General features: G+C 31.5%; 1 protein-coding gene and 1 long non-coding RNA gene across 4 annotated transcripts; one reads left to right on the forward strand and one right to left on the reverse strand.

Moving 5' to 3' along the window:
* The first annotated feature begins 2,693 nt into the window (after positions 1–2,693).
* On the forward strand, positions 2,694–25,989 carry LOC115886956. 2 transcript variants are annotated; one of them, XR_004050973.1, is made up of 3 exons: positions 2,694–2,800; positions 25,339–25,595; positions 25,650–25,989. It is a non-coding gene; the product is annotated as an uncharacterized LOC115886956 (long non-coding RNA). The 2 variants fall into 2 exon arrangements; XR_004050972.1 differs by lacking the exon at positions 2,694–2,800 and adding an exon at positions 25,160–25,289.
* LOC115886955 (beclin-1-like protein) lies at positions 10,844–12,850 on the reverse strand. 2 transcript variants are annotated; one of them, XM_030906284.1, is made up of 8 exons: positions 12,753–12,850; positions 12,578–12,694; positions 12,349–12,509; positions 12,144–12,295; positions 11,963–12,092; positions 11,795–11,910; positions 11,243–11,737; positions 10,926–11,187 (listed from the first exon to the last, which is right to left on the reverse strand). In XM_030906284.1, the coding sequence occupies exons 2-8, from the start codon at positions 12,687–12,689 to the stop codon at positions 11,055–11,057; spliced, it is 1,299 nt and encodes a 432-aa protein (XP_030762144.1). In that variant the 5' UTR covers positions 12,690–12,694; positions 12,753–12,850; the 3' UTR covers positions 10,926–11,054. The 2 variants fall into 2 exon arrangements, with proteins under 2 accessions (XP_030762143.1, XP_030762144.1); XM_030906283.1 differs by having other exon boundaries at positions 10,844–11,187; positions 12,578–12,825.
* Positions 25,990–26,996: the final 1,007 nt, after the last annotated feature.

Consider the following 26,996-nt stretch of genomic DNA (forward strand, 5'->3'; position numbering starts at 1 on the left):
AGATGGATTGAACAATTACAAGAATTTGACTTCGACACAGAACATCGAGCTGGGGCAATCCATCTGAATGCCGACGCACTTTCCAGATGACCTTGCGCTAAGGACTGTAAGCCTTGTTCCCGAGCTGAAGAGAAAGAAGTGAAAATCCTAAGAACAACTGTGGTTAATGATATTTGGCAACCCGAAGATCTTGCAGATGACCAAACCAGTGACCCCGAATTAGGTTTAGTAATTAACTGGAAAAAACACAGGCCAAAGACCAACGTGGGAAGAAGTTTGCAGATATTCGCCGAACGTAAAGTCGTACTGGGCCCAGTGGAATTCCTTGGTAATAGATAACGGACTACTTCGTCGTGTGATCGAGAGACCGGAGGGACAAGAAGAGAGAAGGCAGATCGTCATTCCAAAAAAGAGGGTCCCGGAAGTCTTGGAGCAAGTTCACAATGGAACCAGCGGAGGCCATCTTGGTGTTACCAAGACACTGGGCAAGCTGCGTGAACGGTTCTTCTGGGTAGAACTGCAAAAAAAGATGTGAGGGCCTGGTGTAAGAAATGTGACGTTTGCGCAGCCATTAATGGGCCACAAAAGCGTGTTAAAGCCCCTATGCGCCAGTACAATGTTGGTAGTCCTTTCGAACGAATAGCGATCGACGTGGCTGGTCCTTTTCCCGGAGACGAACGATGGCAACAAATACATTGTGGTATTAATGGATTACTTCAGCAAATGGGGTCGAGGCCTACGCGTTGCCAAATCAAGAAGCGTCCACGATTGCTGATGCCCTTGTTAAAAAATGGATCTGCAGGTTTGGTGTTCCCATGGAGCTTCATTCAGATCACCCAGGGAAGAACTTTGGAGTCCAATCTGTTCAAGGCGTCTGTGAAAGTCCTGAAGAAGCATCCGCAAGACCAGGACGACTGCTCTACATCCACAATCCGATGGGATGGTTGAACGCATGAACAGAACTATCATCCGTTATCTGGCCAAAGTAGTCTCTGACAACCAAAGAGACTGGGACAAATTTCTTCACCTGTTCCTTTTGGCCTACCGTTCATCCGTTCAAGAATCTACAGGGCAAACTCCGGCCAGCATCGTTATGGGACCGGAAGTGCGCCTACCCTGTGATCTGAAATTTGGTTGCCGACCGGGTGAAGAAGTCGCCGGAGAAGATTATGTCCACACCCTACGTCAAAGGATGGACGACATTCATCAGAGAGAGTCCGCCTAAATATTCTAAGCGCTAGTGACCGAATTAAGGAGCACTACGACATTAAAGCTGAGCATGGAGGATACCAACCAGGTAAGTTGGTGTGGCTATATAAACCGCAGAGACGTCGTGGGTTATCTCCGAAGCTACAATCCTCGTGGGAAGGGCCATACGAATTCATGGATAGAATTAATGACGTCGTATACCGAATCAGAAAATTGCCAAAAGGAAAATCGAGGGTAGTCCATTTCAACCGTTTGAGACCCTACCAAGGCGAAATAGAAGATCGTGCTGGAACCGTGAGAACCTGCAGCATTGATCCCCCTGATTCGGAGATGTCCTTAGACGATTTCATGGCCCGATACAATAGCAGTGAGAAGGCTCGCTATGGTGTAACCAAAGAAGATCACCGAGACCTCTTTTCCGTGCCTCCTGATTATTCGCTGGCTCATTGTGTGGCTCGAGATTTACGGATGTCCAGAGGAATCGCTGCGACGTTCAATGAGAAGTTTGGGCTTGTCGGAGAACTACGCCGCCAGGATCCAGAGGTTGGAAGTCTTGAGGCTAACCGACAATGCACATTGTCAAGCAAGGCACATCTCTACCTGGTCACCAAGGAATGGTCCCCTAGTAAGCCGACTTATCTCCATCTATGGAAGACCCTGATTGAACTGAGAGAAGCCCTGCTAAACAACAACATTGCACGATTCGCCATTCCGAAGCTGGCGTGTGGACTTGATGGTTTGAGTGGCGTACAATCCGGAACATGATTGAAGCCTTGTTCAGATTTACGGGCATCGAGATCCTCGTTTGCTGCTACAACCCAAAGCTGAGATCGGGAGAGGAAACTGTAGACTGCTATTTCTGCCAGACTTCGCAATGTACTAGGGGCCAGCTTTGCAAATACTTTCATTCACCGTATACATCTCGGGACGAGCATGTGCCTAAGAAGGGGGCAGTGTTGCGAGTCGGTGTGGACTCGACCTAAACCTTCAACAATAGGCCCCCCTCGGATGACCGTAACATCGCATAGACACCGCAATGATTCATTCGTTCGAGAAGATTCGAGACCCACTAGAATGGACGCGTACATACGAGAACATTCGAAAACTTTCTCTATGCGCCTAACGATCTTTGGACTATTCTAGAGTTCTTTACTTGCCGGTATAAAAGCCGGCGGCCGTGGCCTACAGGGTGCAGTTATAAATATACAGTGCAGTTGACGCGCTAAAATTCAAAATAAATTCTTAGTTTATAAAATCGTTTGTAAATAGTTCTATAAGTCTTTTATCGTTATTATTTTTGTTAATTAGTGTTAAATAAATAGTGTTTAAATAAATTGTGACTTTCTATCCACACGGAACCGACGAAAAACGTAACAATATTTATAAATTTCAGGCGAAATATCAAATTGAATTTACAAAACAAAACTAAACGGAGAGAATTAAAATGGCGTCGAAATTTGTTCGATTTATATTTTTTAGTTCGTTTAATTTAATAATTACTAAAACCAGTAGTTCGAAAGATATATTTAAAAATAAAAGATAAAAATCCAAAAAATTAATCATCTATTAACGTGGATTTGGACGACAATAGGTAAGAACACTAAATTTATTTCTATATTCGATATAAACTTGTTTATTAGGTTTTAGTTTGTGATGTTTCATGTGTTGATCATTTTCATGTTCATGGGGCGTCCTTTGAATTGACAATGAGGATATCTATGGAAAAGTAAATAATCTGAAAGTAAGCCAACATATCGTTTGTCCTTTGTGTGCTAAAGAAAAGATTTTTTTTTCGCATCGTGAGGAAGTATTACAATCAATTAGAAAATGTTAGGAAGTTGATTACTTGTCATGGAAAATTATACCAATGGAAATTATTTGTTAAAGAAGTAATAATTCTAAAGGGGTATTTTATTCCATAATTAGTAACTCTGTCTATTTTTTAATATGTAGATGTTTCAGGTTTTAAGAATAAATTAGTTGAACCCAAAATCTGGAGGAAGTATCTACTATATATCCATACACAGAATATGCCCATTAAGAATACTAGTCCAAATTTGCTTTAATGGTAGGCAATTATTCAATACAAAAATTAAAAAAAAAAAAAAAAAAAAAAAATAGTTAAATAGTTTTTTTTTTTTTTTTTTTAATGTAAAAAAATACTATTTTCAGGAACGATTAGGGCCCAATATATTTGAAACTCATGTTGGAACATAGTATTGAGTTTGGGTAGAATAATTATTCTACGTTAAGTGAGGATATCAGATACCTATTATTGTACTGTATTTTAATATATACATTAGATGTTGGATTTTTTCATATTTTGTTTTATTTATTATTTACTTACAAGTTATATAAAGTTTACACTAAAATTCTACTTTTTGACTTATATAAGTTAGTCTCTGTGGTTTAATGCGTGATTACATCCCATTATGAATTTCAAGTTTTTAAATAATATAAATGATTATAACTGGCTTTAAAAAACTCCATTTAAAGCTGTTAAAAGTGTAATTTATTCAAAAAATAATATACATTTTTTTTTTTTTTTTTTTTTTTTTTTAATATCGAAAAAATATATATTATATCGAAAGACATTTTTTAATTTCCTTAACACCAATTTAATCATCACATACATATGTATAAACATTTATTTACGTTATTTCAAATGGAGACCACAGGAAAAACCAGCTTTGTTTTATTTTAATGGAGCTGAGAAAATGCAATTACGAGTGAACTACTCTGGTTTTTCTCCTGTGGGGCAAAATAACTAAGCTGTAATATCTCTGGGACTAAGTCATAATTAATAAATGCTTCTTTTAGATGGCCTCGAATCACAATGGCTAAACAGAGGCCCTATAAATTGGTGGCTCGCTGTCACATGTCTATATGTATATATTGTCGATATATCTGGATTTTTTTTCTCTGTATGGTCTCAAAATGAATCCTAATTCAGCAGGAATAATCCATTATGCAGCAAACACACTGATGTTGAATCATTGGAAGTTTTTTTGTGGGCATTTCACAAATAAAATCAAATGTCTGATCAACAAACTGAAATGCAAAACAGATAGTAAGCTTTATAAATACAGTATCATATATGAAAATAAATCATACCTACATCTATTTATGTCATACAATCCAACCGATATTTTAATATCCTAGCCCAAGTAAATAATCAAAAATGCACTTTTTTATATCAAAAGCATAATGTTATCAAAGGGTTCCAATTAATATCCAGGATTTAAAAAAAACACGATCTAATTCCTTATTATTTTTCTAATACGTATTGTCTGATAGGCAATTACAAAATATAAATCTGATGTAAATAGAAAAATAAAGTAAAAACTGTAAAAACAGGTAAAAACTCTTCGGTAAAAACAACAACAAAAATTCTAACCAAAGATTTAACCGTCATACGACATGAGCATCACGTGATTGCACAATACCCAACGATAGGGTACGTACAGGGCCCAGTCACTCTTATGGAGCATTAAATTACAAATTGACGATTCGGCCCACTATAGATGGTGCTAATTTACGTCGTGTATATATGGTTGCAGAACAGTTCTTCGTGTATGTATGGTTGCTTCAAACGTTACGATTGGCTCGGTCTTCAAATTCATTTTATGAATTTTGCGATTAATTTCCCTCTTCCATCCACACAGTACTTCAAATAAAAATAAAAAAAAAAAAAAAAAAAAAAAAAAAAAAAAAAAAACTTTATTTGTTTTTAAATACAATAATGTTTAATACAAAATTTCTACGTGCTTTTTATTGTAGTCCGACTCAACTTTTTCAATATTATATGTATTCAAAGGTAAGCCATATTTAGTGCTTCTTGAATTATACAACTGTGATGAACTGCAACGAGATGAATTTTCAAGGTATAAGCAGCCTCTAGGATAAATTTTACATATCCGTTGTAACAGGCTGAATTCATAATTATTACTATAAAGATATAATTCTCGCCAAGATATCTGGTGGTGTAGGGGATAAGGCTCTCGTCTAGCAACACGAAGGTAGCCGGTTCGAGTCGTGCCGCCGACACGACTTTTTTATTTAATAAATAATTATTTTGACCTTGAAGCCCTGAGCCGCACTCGGCCCGCTATAGATGGCAGCAAAAATTTTGTTCGCTTTTTTATTACATTGACTGATCGTTCTGTAGTTATTCTGTGGGTACGTACTTCTTTCATCTGATTGGACGGTTGGTTGGTTGCGTACACAGAACACACTAGTTGCGTATTAATGTATCCTCTCTTTCCTTGTCTAAGGTGGGTAGTGTTGCCCAAGTGTTGCCAACAAAAAGAACCCAAGGACAAATAAATTGTTACCATGTCACCAAACAGTGCCGTGGGACATATTTTTTTTAACTTATCTGTTTGAAGCTTTGAATAAGAATACTAAGGAAGGAGCATAATGCTATCCATGTATTCATGGATGGTGGGCGGAAAAAGCTCTCTAGGTTGGGGATCCTTGACAGTTCTGTTTGACGATTCATTTGACACATTTGAATTTGATTTGAAATTTTGTGGATTTGTCAGTCTTTACGGAGCTTATTTTATGTTATTTAAGTTATGTTATTCTACTACGGATAGTTGTAGAGGAAGGTAGGTGAAACTAGATGGAAATTTGGTTAGGCAGACTCTAAATGGAACACCAGTGACATTATCAGACTGATTTATCGAAGAAGTTACTCTAAAATAGTTTGTTGTGTAGCGTGCGGTAGATCTCAGGCAAAAATTGAGTCAAATAATGGAACACTTTTTCGCTAGTAAAGTGACTTATATAATATAACATACGTGTAGTAAACCGATCATTTATGAAATTCACTTAAAATTAAACTAAAATTATATATTTTTCCTTGCATTTTAGGTTAATTTTACTACTTGTCAAAGATCAGATGTCAAAGAATTTATATACGTTAATTTGACTTACCTGCTTTCAGTAGCGTATCGGATGTTTAATGTTTAATAAATACTATGAGTAACTATCTATTTTTATTAGAATTATATATTTAATAACAATTTTTAATAATACCAACATTTATTCACAACGTAAAATAAAAATAACAAATTAATTGAGTCTACCCACGGTCCTACCCTACATCATTAGGTTTTTATCATTTTTTAAATAAAATTAGAACGGCACTGATAAACCGGAATTTAAGTCGGCCATATTTGAGGCCCATCGCGGTGTACCTAAGATTTTTGATATGCTCCTTCCTTAGTCTTCTTATTCAAAGGTTTGAAGAGATATTAGGTCTGTTCGTTTTCCTGTTATTATCGATTCTGAATCGTCCTAGAACCATAGCCTAGAACTCTCCAGCGCATGCGCAAATGAAATAATGTCTTCATATTTCCTTCTGCGCAGACGCATCACAATTCTAGGACGGGTCAGAATCGGTAATAACGGAAAACGAAAAAAGCTATTTATATTTTTTGATAAATGTTTGGACAACGCCTATGGTGTTACGGTAGTATTATTGGTGGTATCATACTTAAGTAATTACGAAAAAACGTATTAAATAAAATTGTGTAGGCCAAAAAATCGCCAAAATTGTCGCCGATAACTCATTCGTTGCCATCAAAAAAATGGCGTCTAATGTGTAAACTCTTTAGTCATTGGTTGCCAATCAATGACTAAAGAATATAAGGACATATAACGCCCCTATACGGGCTGCAGGAGAATTTGTGACCTTTTTTTTTGTTTTGGTGGCAAACAATGAGTCATCATTGGTCACTAGCGACAATTTTAGTGATTTTTAATAGTTTGTGTGTAGCAGAGATATGGAAGTGGGAGAATGAGCTTCGACGAGTGCGCATCCAAATTTTTGTCGACGGCAAGATGGCAGACATCTTCCAGGTCTCGCTGTCACTTCCCCTCTTTAATTGACATCTGTTTGTTTTGTTTTTTTTTTCGTTTGTGTTGCTTATCTAGTATAAATTTATTATTTATCTCAATTAATCTAAACACTAATTCAAAGATTGTTGTAATATTGGTCAGTAGTCCATTCTAAGAAAGCTAATACGCTGGAAAAAATGATTAGTTTTCATGTGTAAGTTATACAACATAATCGTGTTTACAATGAGTGATCCCAAAACTGTTTTATTTTTAGTTTCCGTAAAAGGCGATTTGTAAAAATCGGAATTGTAATTGGAAATGGTCAAAAATAAGTGAATGATGTGGCCATTTAAAGAGGATGTTTTTATTACGTGTGGAGGAAGAAGATACTTGGAATCAATGTTAGTGCTTCTGTAAAACAGTCCACTCTTATAGTGTCCATGAAAGCACGAGAGGCGAGAGCCGCGAGAAACATGTCAAATAAGATTGGTCCTTACTTGACAAAAATTATTTGGAGAAAAGAAATCATAAGATAGGGTATTTTAATCGAACAGCGAAAATTAAACATTTTTTATTGTAAAGTTGGTTGTAGGTAGTTGTAGTTTTGTGCCTAAATATTTCTAAACATTAGCAGCAACAGTGTTCAGAGTGTCAAGAGGAAGAGAATTCAGTTAATTAGATTTATGCACAGTTACCAGTATGAAGGATTTTTCAAACATAGTATCGAGTTCTATAGTCAACATTTTTAGTATTCCTACACACAACTGTAAAAACAGGAAAACATTGGACTGAAAAAAATGGCAAGATTTTATATAGGAAGAAAGGGTATTATGGCCAATAAGAAAATTAAATTTTTTTTATAATTATGTCAAAAGAAGTTTCTTTATTTAAAACTGTTATGGGGCATATATTAATTTGAATCAGTGCCACAATCACTGGAAGAAATAATCAACTATAAGGTATTCGAGTAATTGTTAATAGATTGAATATTTAAAAAAAAAAAGTGTTAAAAAGTGAGGACTATTAGTCATGAAGCTTACAATGTTACTTTTTTTCAATATTACACTTTTATTCTGTGGTTAAAACTATGGATGAAAGTTCAAAAGCATTTTGCAATGGCCTTAAATTGTGAGCCAGGATTTATAGCAAGGTATTTGATGCAATGAAACTTAATCGGTACCTTCCAGTATTATTTTAGTAAGGGGATTGTCAATCCCATGTTTTAAAATAGATAAAAATACAGGCCAAAGATGACAATATTACAGTTGAGAAGAAACTATTTTTAATCTTGAAAAAAAAATTTTCTTAAAATTCTGAGATCATATAATCTAATTTCTTAATAATAAATTAGGTTATATTGTAATGTTGTACATACAGAATTTGGTTATGGACAAATAAGGATCGACATGCTTCTTTTGTGCAAAAATAAATGATTTTTTCCTAGTATTAAGACAAACCATAATGTTTTTTAAACTTACCCGGTAAACAGGTTTTTTTTTATATATAATATTAGGAAAATTTGTGTTGTTTATCAGTATATTAATGAACTTAATTTTGACAAAGAATGTTCTATTACAAGATTTTGAGTTTTTATTGTCGACTAAAACCGCAGATAAATACAATAATAATACCCTTAAATAAGAACAATGAATGTTTATGTATTAATTGAAAATATTGTTAGAGGACATGTTATGTAACAGTTTTTGTAACACAATTTGAAGGGACGAAATAAAAAAAATAACAAAAAACATATTTTTTCTGGGTTTATATTAAAAATACAAGGTAGTAATTCAATCAAAAAATAATATGAACCAAATGTTTTTTATGAATAAGGCAAATTGAACAAAAAAGTTGTTTAAACAATTTTTACCCAATTTGCAAAAATTTTAAATTGAAACGCGTAAATCAGTACAAGTAAACATGAAATATTGTAAATACTTATTTTAATATCATTTCGAGTGTTTTAACGACGAAAAGGTCATCTATCCGTAGCGTCTTTTGTCAGAATATTTGTATATTTAGTGTATTATATACCAATATTGTACGCAGTTTTGAAACTGATAAAATTAAATAAATCATATTAATGTTAACTAACCATAAAATGATTAGATATTCACTAATGTAAATTGCCCCCCGTATGATTGAAAACAGCAAATTGATATTTGATTACTTATAGATTACCACCTATATACAAAATGACACGAAGACCTGGAATATGGCGCCCCACTTGATTAGACCTTCTGCGCATGTTGACGCTCATTCTCTATCCCTTCTATTTCTCTGGTGTGTAGTAAACTTTGTATAAACTTTAGTACAATGGTGATTAGTTGTTCAGCTTTCAAGTGTAAAAGCAGCAGCGATAAGAAAGAGCCAGGAGTTACGTTTCATAGGTAAATAAACAGTCCACTCCAACTTTTTAGCGTTTTTTTTTTTTTTTTTTTTTTATTATTCTTCAATTTCAAATTAACCATCTAATAATGTACTTGATATGTGCTATACGTCGATTGTATCTAGTTTTGTACCTTTTGTTAACAATTTTTAATACGTTTTTTTCGTAATTAATTAATTAAAATATCAGGATGATACACCATAGGCGTAGTCAAAACAATTATCAAAAAATATAAATATTGCTCAAACAGCTAGGTTAAGAAAAATATGTGCTACGGCACTGTTTGATGGCATCGTCACAATTTGCTCTCGGGTGTTATTTGTCCTTGGATTCTTTAAGCCGGAGTCTCATGCACCCGAAATCCGATGGTACGACATCCGAAATTTGAAGTTATCCTGTGAAATAAAAAAAGCCTGTCACATACATCCGAAAGTTCGTTCCGAAATTTGACAGTTTTGACATTTAGACCTGTCATTTCCTATCAACAGTATCAATCATATATTACAATGTAATTATTGCAGGAAACACTTATAAAAAAATAAACTTCCTCGCCAAATATCCCGAAATTGTCCCCTTCCCACTAAACTTGTTTTTAAAAACCAATGTTTTCAAAAAAAGTGAGGTTTAAAAAACACACGATATCGTACAAAAGTTAAACAAAAATTTAACTTTATACGACGTCGGACCATTAGTTAAAAATATCGGATAAAAATTGTGTCAAAATATTTCGACCAACAGGAGCACCGTCGGATCGTCGTGTCATTGGATTTCGGATGCATGAGAATCCGGCTTTAAGCCGGAGTCTCATGCATCCGAAATCGAATGGTACGACATCCGAAATTTAAAGTTATCGTGTGAAATAATAAAAGCCTGTCACATACATACGAAAGTTCGTTCCGAAATTTGACAGTTTTAACATTTTTCTGCTGCGCTGAATAGAGATTCATGTAATGTTTTATTGGAGAAACACTTAATAAAAATAACTTCCTCGCCAAATATCCCGAAAATGCCCACTTCCCACTAAACTTGTTTTTAAAAATCAAATGTTTTTCAAAAAAAGTGAGGTTTAAAAACAACACGATATCGTAAAAAAGTTTTAAACCAAAATTTAAACTTTTATACGACGTCGGATGATTAGTTAAAATTATCGGATAAAAATTGTTGTCAAAATATTTCGACCAATAGGAGCACCGTCGGATCGTCGTGTCATCGGATTTCGGATGCATGAGACTCCGGCTTTAGTCATTGTTGCCAATCATGACTTGCGTCTAGCCCAGAGATATAGAGGCTATATCTCTGGTCTAGCCGTACCGTGCAACTCTCCTAATGCTCTCCAACTTCAACCCACTATTTACCTGCGTCATGCTGATTGGTTGGGTTTTGGGTTCAAAAAATTAACAGTTTAATATACGATTTTTATTTGAATTATTCTATAAGAGGTACAATTAATCAGTCTGATTTAGTTGTTTCATTAATAAAAAAATATCGCTCATAAATTATTAATTACAATTTTATAACTAAAAGAACTCTATAACATTAATTTACTAAAGGTAACAGCACACAAATTACGCTTTACGAAAACCTAACAACAGAATTTCTAGTTTTTAAATAATTACGCTACGTTTTGAGGTATTTCTTCTCCGTTACTATCGAACTGTGAGGCGACCCAAGCCAGGCCCCATTTTAAATTTGTCAACATGTATTTCAAGGCCTTGGTCCACTGCTCTTCAGATATAATAGTAGCTCTGAAAAAAAAAACAATGACATGACCGAGATTGGAAAAATAACAGAGCAACATACCTAAGTGAGTACTTTACATTATCTGAGTCTTCAATCTTTCCATTACTTATACGATAAGGAAATCTGAAAACTTTATTATTTCTTTCCAATTCTTCAATTTTTTCAGTAAACTGTTGTACACAATCCAAGAAGGCCATCATGCCTGCATCAAATTTAGTGTCCCAAAGATATTTGGGCCCTCCTGAACCATAGAGAGGAATTCTCTTATTTTCTCCTATAACCTCAACATATGAGTGACTGCCATATGGGACAGGTCGAAATTTTATGAAAGTTAGATTGATTTTTCTGGCCAGTGCACAGAATAAAAGAGTGGTTTGTCCGAAAGCAGTGTTTATTTCAGCCCAGCCTACTGGGGCAGATGGTAATGTGCCAAGACAAAAATTATTGATGGTGCCAAAATGTCCTTTGTGCCAAATGTGAAAAGTTGCATTAAACACATTCGTTCTTTTTAATTTGTCCAATTGTGTGTTTGCAGAGTTTAATTGACACTCCAGACTAAAATCAAATGATATTATAGAAATTTTTAATCATAATAATTCATTTTCAATATACCTTCTACCATCATCTTCAGCCATAAGCCACTCCCTTTTATGTCTGACATACTCTTTCCAATACCTATCTTCCTCTTGAGATATTTTTCTTGAAATATCTTCTTGTTCTTCAATAGCCTAATTAAAAAAATACAAACATTTATAAATTCTATAAAATGTAATTAAAAACCTTCAAAGTTTCCTCTTCATCATTTTGTAAACCTTGTAATTCATCTAATAATTTGTTTTCTTCATCAGTGACGTCCTGTAACATTTTTTCTAGTTCAGATAATTTTGGTTCATCTCTTTCCATTTGAAGACTACAAAAATCAGTCTCGACATAAAGGTTAAACAATTCCCATTAAACTTACACTTTATAATATTTACAATAATCATCATAATCATTTTGTGTGATCTCTAATTGCTGTTCTAAGAGTTCAATAAGATAATCTGTGCATTCATCGCAAAGAGGATGATCTATATCACAGCTGCCAGAAAGATGATCAAATAATGATGCATTCCTCTACAAAAAAATGTCCTACAGGTATAACACAAATTTAAATAAACATATTTTACCTTGTACTGGCTACTCAACAGATCTACTTCATTTTCATCTGAAATAAGCATAAACCCATTGGCCCCATTGCCAGAATCAGAAAGCCTACATGGAGGCACATACTGGTCAAAACTAGTGGTTTCTGATTCCAAATCGACATCTGTGTTAGAATATATGGGCACTAAAAACATAGGTAAAATAGTTGTAGACATGGCTAGTAAACAAAGAACCTTGAAATTTAAAACTCACAATTTAACTCCGCTGAAATGTGTTCGCTGAATGAGTTTAGGGATTCGTCAAGCCTTAAGCTCTGCGAACATCTTTGGCAGGTAAATGAGACGAAAGCTTTATCGTCACCCATGATTTCTAACAAAGTATTTTTTTCTACATTTTGTGAAAGAACCATATATCAGATTATACAAACCATAGATTTGATTTGATAAAAACCATTGACATTGAAACGTCACATGTCACAACCACGTCACAACAGTGTTATAGATGTCAGCAAATGTCAGCATTGGATGTCAGCATGTCAGACAGGGAGTAGTTAAAGTCCCTAGATATATAAAGTACCGCAATTGGTTTGTTCAATGTTATTGGCGCCAAAATGGCGGATTTTTGGGGTATTTCCAGAGAAATAGAAGGGATAGAGAATGAGCGTCAACATGCGCAAAAGGTCTAATCAAGTTGGGCGCCATATTCCAGGTCTTCGTGTCATTTTGTATATAGGTGGTAATCTATAAGTAATCAAATATCAATTTGCTGTTTTCAACCATACGGGGGGCAATTTAAATTTAGTGAAATTCTATCATTTATTATCGTTAGTTAACATTAATATGATTTATTTAATTATCAGTTTCAAAACTGCGTACAATATTGGTATATAATACACTAAATATACGAATATTCTGACAAAAGACGCTACGGACAGATGACCTTTTCGTCGTAAAACACTCGAAATGATATTAAATAAGTATTTACAATATTTCATGTTTACTTGTACTGAATTACGCGTTTCAATTTAAAATTTTTGCAAATTTGGTAAAAATTGTTCTAAACAACTTTTTGTTCAAGTTGTATATTCATAAAAAACATTTGGTTCATAATTATTTTTGATGATTACCTACCTTGTATTTTTAATATAAACCTAGAAAAAATATGTTTTTGTTTTATTTTTTTTATTCGTCCCTTCAAATTATGTTTCAAAAACTGTTACATAACATGTCCTCTAACAAATATTTTCATAATACATAAACATCATTGATTTTATTAAGGGTATTATTATTAGTATTTATCCTGGTTTTTGTCGACAATAAAAACTCAATCTTGTAATAGAACATCAATTTTATATTTCGTAAAATTATTTTGATACAAATTCGATTTGTCAAAATTCAAGTCATTAATATATTGATAAACAACCCAAATTATTCCTAAATATTTTATTATAAACAAAAACTGTTACCGGTAAGTTTGTAAAACACATTATGGTTTGTCGTAATACTAGAAAAAATCATTTATTTTTTGCACAAAAGAAGCTTGTCGATCCTTATTTGTCCATAACAAAATTCTGTATGTACATATACCTAATTTATTATTAAGAAAATTAGATTATATGATCTCAGAATTTTAAGAAATTTTTTTTTAAGATAAAATAGTTTCTTCTCAACTGTAATATTGTCAACTTTGGCCTGTATTTTATCTATTTAAAAACATGGGATTGACAATCTCCTTACTAAAATACATACTGGAAGGTACCGATTAAGTTTCATTGCATCAAATACCTTTGCTATAAATCCTGGCTCACAATTTAAGGCCATTGCAAAATGCTTTTGAACTTCATCATAGATTTTACAAGAATAAAAGTGTAATATTGAAACAAAGTAACATTGTAAGCTTCATGACTAATAGTCTCATTTTTAACACTCTTTAAATATCTCGTTAACAATTATGAATATTATATGATTTTTCTCAGTGATTTGTGGTACAGATACAAATTAATATATGCCCCATAACAGTTTTTAAATAAGAAACTTCTGCCCACAGATTTAATTTTCTTATTGGCATAATACCCTTTCTTCCTATATAAATCTTGCCATTTTTTCAGTCCAATGTTCCTTGTTTTTACAGTTGTAGGAATACTAAAAATGTTGACTATAGAACTCGATACTATGTTTGAAAAAGCCTTCATACCTGTAACTGAGCATACATCTAATTAACTGAATTCTTCTGCTCTTGACACTCTGAACACTGCTGCTGCTAATGTTAGAAATATTTAGCACAAAACTACAACTGCCTACAACAAACTTTACAGTAAAAAATGTTAAATTTTTGCTGTTCGATTAAAATACCCTATCTTATGTTTTCTTTTCCTCCAAATAATCTTCTTGTCAAGTAAGGACCAATCTGTTTGCCTAAGTGATACACTTCTGGTACACTTGAACTTGTGCTTTCATGGACACTATAACAGTGCACTGTTTTACAGAAGCACGAACATTGATTCCAAGTATCTTCTTCCTCCACATGTAATAAAAACATCCTCTTCAAATGGCCACATCACACTTGGTTTTTGACCATTCCCAATTACAATCACGATTTTTACAAATGGCCTTTAGGAAAACTAAAAATAAACAGTTTTGGATCATCTGTAAACACGATTATGTTGTATAAACTTACACATGAAAACTAATCATTTTTCCCGGCGTATTAGCTTTCTTAGAATGACTATGACAATATACAACAAGCCTTTTTGAATTAGTGTGTAGAATAATTGAGATAATAATAAATTTTAACTAGATAACACAAACGAAAAAAAAACAAAACAAACAGATGTCAATTAAAGAGGGGAAGTGACAGCGAGACCTGGAAGATGTCTGCCATCTTGCCGTCGACAAAAATTTGGATGCGCACTCGTCGAAGCTCATTCTCCCACTTCCATATCTCTGGGTATTTCTGGGAAAACTGTAGTGGTAGGACTGTTTAAATGTCACATTTGTCTGAAGTTGTCATCAGGGGGGTGACAGTAAACCGGAAAATTGGAAACAGTTGTGGCGCGGTTCTACCCAGGCAGAAAGCATGGCCTTCTAGACTGTCCTAGACAAAAATCTGAATATTTCTATATGATTTCTGTCAATTTCTGCTACGGAACATTTTTATGCACGTTGGCGTCCTCTTCTTTTGTCTGTGTGTCAGCCATGTGTCAACTCCCGAGGCCTCTGGCAAGGTCGGGCGCCATTTTAATTTTTGCCGTTTTAGATTTGAAAGGAAGTTTGTTTATGATATTTCGGCTGAAATTTATAAGTACAAAGATGTTTTTTGATATAAGTTCCTTGTTAACACTCTAATAAAGTATATATGATATTAATTACATGAAGAAAATGATGAAATCGACGTTTCTGCGTGTAATAGGTATGGGCCATATTATATGTAAAAATAGATAATATGTTAACTGTTTTTATATTTTTTTAGCTTTAAACCCAAGGATTTTGGGATATTCTTTGCCAAGGATTTTTCCGTATCTCTCCTTTAAAGACTGATCGGTGATTTGAAAGCAATTGAAAGCAAGTTATACAAGGTAAATTATGATTATTGAACTATTATTAGCCTATATTAATTTTCTACAAGATGAACAGAAATGCGTGATTACATATCACATAGGTACCTATTATGTATTTTCATAGCAATAATGCTATAAATCTATGTATGTAGATTATTTTTAAAATACAAATGAGGTATTAGATGTATATGTATTATATTTTTTATTCATTTTATTTTCATTCAAGTCCTGTTTGATTTAATTCACAAAAGTCTTATGTACCTATATTTATATTTTTTACATATTTTTTTGATTCCAGGTTTTGTGTGGGTTCCGGATGCCTTTTTCCTGCTTCCAGTTATTTAGTTTTATGCCCGTGAAGCTGTGAAAACATTTATTTATCTTCAAGTTTCTGTAAGTCAATGCACTGTTACTTTACTAATTCAGTTTAACACAGCATCTCTGATATTATTTAAATATTTGATATTGATCAGTAGTTTATTGGTTTATAGCTCTTTAATTGTGTTGATTTGCATATTTACATTGTTCTAAATTCCAAATAAATATTTTTGAGTAATTTTGTTGTATTATTTACTACTAGAAAGAGTAAAAAGTATATTAACCCTCATTTAAACCTCCTGAACAGCCCGCCATTAAAAACCGGAAACGGAAATAAATTTCATAAAATTGAAATTGTCATGTCTATGTCATGTCAAATGTCCCAGCCGCCATATCTGAAAATTAGTTACCCAGGCAGCCACGCTGTTTCCATAATTTAACATTGACTTGACACTTCTTCTTGTATTTATTATTTTATGGTTGTCATGTCAAATGTTGAGAAGCTGTCAATTTCAGAATAAAAATATTTATCCACATATTTTAAAATAATTATAAAGCCACTAAAATGCTACAAATTTATTAGTTAATAATGTATAGGCGTCGATATCTTTAGTGAAGAAATGTGTATTACAAGAAAAGGCCGCCATTTGATGTGTTTTCTAACATCGTCGATATTCAATACACGTTAGGTAGTGGATTGAATTTATTTATGCTCCAGTGAATATTTTTAACAATCTTATTTGTAGTATAACCTATTGGTACATAAAACTTCATTGTAGAACAAGACAAGATCACAATAGATCTGGGAAGGTCGCAGTGGGTCAGGCCCAGATCCACCTCTAGAAATCTAATATAGAACAAGACAAAGACCTTACTTGCAAACTACCATACATATCTTTTAAAAAGGATGCTAAGTGTAGTGTAAGTGAAATCTTTACGTAATCATTCCCTAAAATGTTTAGTGTAGTTTAGTTTTCAACATTTTGCAGTAAGAAGTTTAGATAAATCTACAATATATTATCATCAGACCAAAGGCAGGATAATTACTTAATAGAATAAGTTATGTTATGATACATATACAGATTTGTATGACATCGCTTCAGGTGGTTTTACCAGTCAGGACTAACAGGGATATTAACCAAAACAATGAAAAAAAGCTCAAATAAATTTGATCCTAATAACAAGAATGTTGTTTATGCATATGCTAACTATATAGTTATTTTCATGGACTTAAATAGATTAGTTTTTATGTATTTATTGATAGTAATTAATATTTTTTGTTCATATTGTAATTACTAATAAAAAGTAAAGAATATAATGTAAGCATGTAAAGTTATATTTAAAAATTTGGTCTTATACTGTCAGTTATAAATAAAAGTGTGTGATTTAAATTTGATTTTTATACATGGCATAAAATTGTTAAGATTCGTTTGAAGTTTTACATATTGTCGAGGTAAAATTATGCCTACTTAATTTATGTATAACAATAATTACAGTTATTTCAATGTTAAATTTATAGCAGTATAACTTTTTTATAATAATGATACTTAAACATTATGACTATGACACTTGTTGTTTTAAAAATATAACATTAAATTGCAGAGCAAAATATATTTTAATTGAATTATGTGGTATTAACTTGCTTTTATTCAACTAATAATAAATTTGTTGTATAAAAATGACTCCATAACATACAAACCTTAATTATACAGCACACATAAAGAGCCCCTATGCGTTTCAAGCTTCTTTCTAAGTTATTTATAAAATAAGTGCACAATTACATACCTAAAATGCTGAAACTACCTGAAGTCATACTAACTGAAACAATCTTTCTATCAATATATTAATATATTTCAAAAATAGCAGGTATGTATCATATCAATTTAATTATTACATTTATTTGTTTCAACCATGGTTCAAAATTTTCTCATATAAAAGCCGGCCTTCAAATTTAAGTTTGTAGCTTATTCATAGTTCCAAAGACTTTCGTTACATCATGCTTATTTGTCAAAACTAACTACAGCATAACTGGTATAATAGGAAAGGTTTACTTATGGTATAGGTAGCCCGTTCTTATCAACAAACAAAGTTTTTCCAATTGTTTGACTGAATTAAGTACTAAAATGCTAAATGTTATTCTAACTTTATTTCTTCTTACCTATTAACTTACTTCTGTTGGCGTACTTTGCGCTAAAAGGTAACATAAAATAAAATGCTAATACAACTGAAAACACTTGTACGGAAACCATTCGTTTATAACCTCTTAACACATATAATTTCAAATTTAATTTATGAAATTGAATGTTAATATACAACCTGATATTACGTTAAAAGGCTGAAATTAAATTGTAGATAATAAGAAACGTAATTGTACCACCAATTAATAAAGTATTTTATTTTACGGCTTGCCTGTCAATGTTGGTCAGGCCAGATGTTAGCAATGGCTCGGACCGAACAATATAAAATAATTAACTGAAAGAAGTCAACTCTGTGTTAAATCCCGATGGAAACACGATACGCCACCGAAAGCCTTCGTTGTCGTCTGGAGAACTATTTTTCCAATTGACAGGTTGACATGATAAGGACATGATGGCTTAATTTTCACTTCCGTTTCCGGTTATTTAATGGCGGGCCCTCTTTCAGTTCAAATGTATTTTGTATTTTTTCTTTTCATAAATAAAACCAAAAAATAATTTATTCACATATATTTATTTGAAGTATGGAACAACGTGACTAAATAAACATAAAAATATAGAGGATTGTATTGTTTCAATACCAATTAGTTAATTATATGTACTTTTAACGTAAATTAGTTAAGGTATAAGCATGACTTACAGTAATTTGTAAATAAACACACGTATTCGCAGACTTCAAGGACAGAAAACGGACACAGGGACATGAAAACGGGAGCCTTATACAAAAACCTGAAAACAGAAAAACAAATTTTTTTATACTAAAATTAACAATGTAAAAATATCAATAGGTATAAAATATAAATATACTGTTTAAAAAAGCGTCCATTATTCCCAAAGAGACCTGGCTTATAAATCAAAAAGAAGCAAAAAGAGACTTTTAGTCGGATAACATAATCAGATTATCAGTCCGATTTATTGCATTATTGACAATAAATCGCACATATTGGAGATAAATGATGTTGGCTATAGTTAAAAATGATCTTACCTTGCTGTAAATTGTTTCCATTTTCAAAAAAATCGCCGATCAAAGAGATTATAACACCATTTTCTTGCATCTAAAAAATGTAAAAACAGTGTTTATTTACTACCTATTTTTCATATACATGGGACATACCTACTACGGCAGAAACGTCATTTTCTCCAGGATTCTTCATGTAATATATATTTTATATACTTTATTACCTTTATAATTATAAATTTCAGCCGAAATATTAAATTGAACTTCCAAAACGAAACTAAACGGAATGAATTAAAATGGCGTCGAATATTTTCGACACAATTTTCGAATTTGTTCTAGAACAAATCTGAAGTTGTCTCTGAAACTGATATTAAATTCCTAAACTGTGAGTTAGACAATAGTTAGACAAAAACAATGCTGTCCTTGTCTAGGCATATGTCATTAGGAGAATGGCAAGAATGACACCATGGGAATGGGCACTCCTGCGATTTGACAGGTCTTTATTTTTAGTACCTGCCCGCACCGCAGAGTGTGCTGTGGTCGCTTTCAGACGTCACCCCACTCCCCAAACTGTCGATCGGACACAATTTTCGCGTCGCACGTGGGATACGCGGTCGGTTATTTGTATCCTGCTCTCCGTGCTGTTTGTTTCGTTTTGGTTTCGTTACTGTAGTGGTGTGATTCGGTATTTTTCCCAATATATTTGTCCAAAATGGTATTCCGTTGTTGTGTTCCTGGCTGTAGAAATACTAACAAAGATGTGAAAACACATTGCCTACCAAAAGACTCTGAGGTAAGAATCTACCTTTAATTTTTATGTTATTATATCTTAATTCAGTCCATTTCAATTAAAAGTTACCAAAGTTTGTCTTAGAATCTCATTTTAAAAATATTAAATTCTACTAAAGTGTAGTTTTTCCATTATTTTGTTTTAGTAAATATTCTATATTCTGTTATTTTATACTAGGTACTTTAAAAATTTTTTTATTGTTTTTATAGATGAGAAGAATGTGGTGCCAAGCAGTAAATTGACTTGATTTGGTAGATATTTTGTTTATATTTTTTATTTAATTCTAAATAAAATAATATAAAAGTAATCTCTGTTTTTTATTAACATATAATTTTACATTAAATACATAGTATTTAAAATATATGTTTTAAAATATATACATACAATAATTCAAAGCAATAAAGTAGGTTGCAAACTATTTATATTTGATGAAATAGTAATCAAAACAATAGTTGCAACTTGCTTTATAGTTTTAGATATTCAAGATCATTGAAAATGAGTGTAATTATTCCCGATTTGAATATATCGGCAAATGGAAACAGTACTGCAGCTCCGAGCGTCGCTGCAAAACATGTTTTTGTGGGAGATAGAGTCCTTAATCTAAATTAGTTCTATTATCTATGAATGACACTAATGACTGTTTCCAATTTTTTCCTATTTTACTGTCACCCCTGCAGACAGCTGCTTAAAAAGCCAAAACAGTGCCCAATACCTATTAAAGATCAGCTACGGGCGGACTTTGTTTACTTCATCAGCTGTACAGCCACTTAGATGTGGGTTAGATTCCGTTTCATATTTTTTGTCCAAGGTTGATTTTGGACAACTCTTTGATTTTAGGTATTGTATTATTGTAGTGCAAAGCAATTTATTTTGGTGTTGAAGTGAGGCATAAAACTACTACTAAGATATATGGGTCACTCGGTTTCCACTTGTATAAAAATAGAATTTTAAAATTACACGTTGTGTAAAAGTGATTTAACCCTAAGTGCTGCTTTATTTTTACTTATCGTGATTTTTGTGTGTGTTTTTGAGATACTTTCAATTCATCAATAAAGCTTAAGTGGGGTGTGTTTTTGGTGCTATGCCTCATCTTTGTTGTGTTCCTGGTGGAAAGGATGATTACTAAGGATGGTTATTACTAGAGCAGCCTAAAGTGTCGGAAGAGCAAGAAGAGTGGGTTTTGAGTTATAAATCAGAGAATTTTAGTAGAAAATATTTTGACAAATTTAAAATAATATTCTCCCATGGTGGTATTAATGAAAACTGGACAATTATGTTTTATTTTATTCATATTGTGGATTCTTCCTCCAAGATGTTGCTGAAGTTCAGCTTGATGAGTTAAAACACGTAAGTAGGTATTATGATCTAGGAAAATAAAGAATATGTGTATTAGAGATCATGAAAAGATTATTATTTTGAGTTCAAATTTACTACAAAAAGATTTTTGTAAAACAAAGGGCTAATTACAGTTTAAAAAGAAGAATGTGTTTTTGTTTGATAATATATAATGTATGTTAAGCATAACATATATTTGTTCAGTAATTTTTAATGAATAGTATTGATTATTTATAATATGAAATTAATATCAAATATTTAGAGTGATGGCTGGAATACAAATATGAATAAAATAACAATAAAATTGGTATATTTGCATAATACAAAGAATTAAGTTTTAAGAATAAGGTGTTACTAATGCACTAAAATTCATATTTCTTTGTTTTAGTGGTCTAATGTTATTTACATTTTACGTAAGAATTATACCGTATCATCAGAAAAATCGGCGTCTAGTTGACGGAAATGAACATCATTAGCATTCCTAAATAACTGTACACATAAGGAAAATAATTAACTAGGGTACAATCTTGGAAAATTTGATGATTCTTAGTCTTGATTTCTAAATATTCTAAATTTTTTGATTTTCTTGGAATTTAGGTTCAGGAGAAAAACGCTAATTGATTTTTCATTTGGTTTCATTATTTTTATTTGGTTTAAAAAAAAAAAACAGTTCAGCTAACATTGGCCTCCATCAGTGTTGTGTCCTTATGAACAAAATAGTGTCGAATATAATCCAAAAAATTGCATATAAAATATTCACACCACGCACATAATGTTTACTGCGTACTCCATAGTCAATGTAGATAATTTTAGTGTTAAGAATGTAATTTTAAAAATATGTATTCAACTTTTTGATAAGTTTATATTAGTTTATTAATTTGAGTAAAACATTTATGAGGTGTGAATTATATTGTATATGTAATTTTTTTGGATTATATTCGATACTATTATGACACAACACTATGAAAACTATAGTTAGCCGAAGACGTTACAAATAAATAAAAATAATGAAAACAAATGAAAACTTAATCAACGTTTTTCAAACCTCTCAAGAAAATCAAAATTACAAAATAATTTAACATATAAAATGCCAGCGATCTTCATTCTTAGCCATCACTTGAACGCCTTTTTAGATAATATTGTATTATTTGTAAATATAATTTTCAGAACATTGATACTTGCAAAATACATATAAATTTTGTGAATGCAAATAATATTACATCACTGTGAGTAGATATTAAATGTTTTGTTAAATTAGATCATTTTCAAACCCCAAAATTTAAAATATATTTACATTTTACCCATTATCTATGTACCTATACATTATTTGTACATTTAGCAAAACATTTGCTGCATTTGTATGGTTCATAGTTTGTTGCCAAAGTATTTATTACTATAAATGGAGTATATATGTTGTAGTTATTAGCTGTATTATGTATATTTCATTGAAACTATATCATTTTTAAAATACAAACCAAAAATCTGAGGAATAATTATGTTTTCCATGTATTCTACAACATATTTATTAATCCGTTATATCTAACTAGCGTGACGTCATAAATCTCGCCAGTAGGCTGATCTTTTAATAGAAGGCACTGGCCGAAACAGCGAAATGTTGAGGCACTGCCGTTCTTTAAAAGATCAGCCTGGGGGCGGACTTTTGTTTACTTCATCAGCTGTACATACTTAGATATTGGGTTAGATTCCGTTTCAATATTTTGTCGGTTGATTTTTGGTTTTAACTCTTTGATTTTTGGTATTATTTATTGTGTAGTGCAAAACTAATTATTTTTGGTGTTTAAAGTGACATAAGAAACTACTACCAGATATATGGTCACTCGGTTTCGCATAAAAATAGAAAAAATTACACGTTGTGTAAGTGATTTAACCTAAAAGTGCCCATACATTTTTTACTTATCGTGATTTTTGTGTGTTTTTTAAGACTCTAACAATTCATCAATAAAGCTTAAGTGGAGTGTGTTTTTGGTGCTATGCCTCATCTTTGTTGTGTTCTTGGTGGAAAGGATAGTTATACTAGGCAGCCTAAAGTGTCCAGAAGAGCAAGAAAAGTGGGTACGAGTTATAAATCAAGAGAATTCTATTGAAAATATCTTTAATAAATTTAAAAATAATATTCTCCCATGATGGTATTAATGAAAACTGGACAATTATGTTTATTTTATTCATATTGTTGAATCTCCACTCCAAGTGTTGATGGTTCAGCTTCGATAGATTCAAACACGTAAGTTGGTATTATGATCTAGGGAAAAATAAAGAATATGTGTATTAAAGATCATGAAAAAGATTATTATTTTGAGTTCAAATTTTAAAAAAGATTATTGTAAAGTATATATATAATGTATGTCAAGCATAACATATATTTGTTCAGTAATTTTTAATGAATAGTGTTGATTATTTATAATACCAAATTAATATCAAATATTTAAGTGATGGCTGGATACAATATGAATAAAATAACAATAAAATTGGTGTATTTGCATAATACAAAATTAAGTTTTAAGAATAAAGGTGTTACTAAAAATTCTAAAGTTGTATTTCTTTGTATTAGTGGTCTAACGTTATTTGTTTATGTAAGAATTATACCATATCATCGAAAAAATCGGCGTCTAGTTGTGGCTTGGAAATGAACATCGATGACATTCCCTAAATAACTGTACACAAAATAATTAACTAGAATTTTACAATCTTGGAAAATTTATTCTTGAACCTTGTTTCTAAATATTCTAAATTTTTTGTTGATTTTCTTGGGGATTTAGGTTCGGGAAAAACGCTGATTAAGTTTTCATTGGTTTTCGTTATTTTTATTTGGTTTTAAAAAAACGTTTCAATTAACATTTATAGCCTTCATGAGTGTTCATATGTGAAAAAATAATTAATGAATATAATCCAAAAATTACATATAAAATATTCTACACATAATGTTTACTGCATTACTCCACAGATCAATGTAGATAATTTTAGTGTTTAAGGAATAATGTAATTTTAAAAATATGTGGTCATCTTTTGATAAGTTTATATTAGTTTAGTAATTACAGTAAACATTATGAGGTGTGAATTATATATTGTATATTCTTAATTTTTGGATTATATTCGACACTATTTTTTCTCCTATGACACAACACTGATAGAAACCCTCATTCAAAGAAACGTTTTTAAACAAATCAAAAATAATAAACAAAAACAAATCAGCAGTACTAGTCAAATCTGAAAATCAAAATTTCAATCATTTTCCACTGGAAATACCAGCGATCTTCATTTCATAGCCATCGCTGACGCCTTTTTAGATAATATTGTATTATTTGTAAATATAATTTTTTCGAACATTGATACTTACAAATATACATATAAATTTTGTGAAGATACAAATAATAAATACATGCCTTACTATTAGTAGATATTGAATGTTTTTGTTAAAATTTAGATCGATTTTCAAACACCAAAATTTAAAATATATTTACATTTTACCCATTATCTTATGTACGTATACATTGTTTAACATTGTAAAACATTTTGCTGCATTTGTATGGTTCATAGTTTATTTGCCAAAGTATTTATTACTATAAATAGGTATATATGTTGTAGTTATTAACTGTATATTATGTATATTTCATGTAAACTATATCATTTTAAAATACAAACCAAAAATCTGAGGAATAATTATGTTTTCCATGTATTCTACAACATGACAGCGTGACGTCATAAATCTCGCCCGGAGGCTGATCTTTTAATAGAAGGCACTGGTTGAGGATACATTTAAAATACGCTATTAACGTGGATTTGGACGACAATAGGTAAGAACACTAAATTTATTTCTATATTCGATATAAACTTGTTTATTAGGTTTTTAGTTTGTGATGTTTCATGTGATGATCATTTTCATGTTCATCGTCTTTGAATTGACATGAGGATATCTATGGAAAAGTAACTAATCTGAAAGTAAGCCAACATATCGTTTGTCCTTTGTGTGCTAAAGAAAAGATTTTCTTTTCGCATCATGAGGAAGTATTACATCAATTAAAAAATGTTAGGAAGTTGATTACTTGTCATGGAAAAGTATACCAATGGAAATTATTTGTTAAAGAAGTATAATTCTAAGGGTAAATTTTATTATAATTAGTAACCTGTCTATTTTTTATACGTAGATGTTTCAGGTTTTAAGAATAAATTGGTTGAACCCAAAATCTGGAGGAAGTACCTATATCCATACACAGAATATGCCCATTAAAAATACTAGTCCAAATTTGCTTTAATGGTAGACAATTATTCAATACAAATTAACTTTTTAAGTGACTGAAATATTAAATAGTTTAGAATATGGTATAACAATGTAAAAAAATATTATTTTCAGGAACGATTAGGGCCCGATATATTTGAAACTCATGTTGGACATAGTATTGAGTTGGGTAGAATATTATTCTACGTTAAGTGAGGGTATCAGATACCTATTATTGTACTGTATTTTAATATATACATTAGAATTGTTGGTTTTTTCATATTTGTTTTATTTATTATTTTACTTACAAGTTATATAAAGTTAACACTAAAATCTACTTTTTGACTTATATAAGTTAGTCTGTGGTTTAATGCGTGATTACATCCACATGATTTCAAGTTTTTAAAATATAAATATTATAACTGGCTTTAAAAACTCCATTAAACTGTTAAAAGTGTAATTTATTTCAAAATAAATATACATATATAGGTATATATTAATATCGAAAAACATTTTTATTTCCTTAACACCAATTTAATCATCACATACATATGTATAAACATTTATTTACGTTATTTCAAATGAAGACCACAGGAAAAACCAGCTTTGTTCATTTTAACTGGAGCCGAGAAAATGCAATTACGAGTGAACTACTCTGGTTTTTCTCCTGTAGGGCAAAATAACTAAGCTGTAATATCTCTGGGACTAAGCATATTATTATTGCTTTCTTTGATGGTGCCTCGAATAATGCTAACACTTGCCTATAAAATTGTCTCGCTATCAATTTCTATGAAAATGTAACATATTATCTGGTTTTTTCCATGTAGTCTTCAAATGATCTAAAAATTCAGCAGGAATGATCCATTATGCAGCAAACACACTGATGTTGAATCATGGGAAGCTTTTTTGTGGGCATTTCACAAATAAAATGAAATGTCTGATCAAAAACTGAAAATGCAAAACAGATAGTAAGCTTTATAAATACATACATATATATAAATAATCATACCTACATCTATTTATGTCATTACAATGGTACAATCCAACCGATATTTTAATATACAACCCAAGTAAATAATCAAAATGCACTTTTATATCAAAAGCAAAGCAAGTAATGTTATCAAGGGTTCCAATTAATATCAGGATTTAAAAAAATGCAGTCTAATTCTTATTATTTTTCTAAATACGTATTGTCTGATGAGCAATTACAAAATATAAATCTGATGTAAATAGAAAAATAAAGTAAAAACTGTAAAAACAGGTAAAAACAACAACAAAAATTCTA

The sequence above is a fragment of the Sitophilus oryzae genome, unplaced genomic scaffold (genome assembly GCF_002938485.1).
Source record: "Sitophilus oryzae breed Bouriz unplaced genomic scaffold, Soryzae_2.0 scaffold_54_pilon_pilon, whole genome shotgun sequence".
NCBI lineage: Eukaryota > Metazoa > Arthropoda > Insecta > Coleoptera > Curculionidae > Sitophilus > Sitophilus oryzae.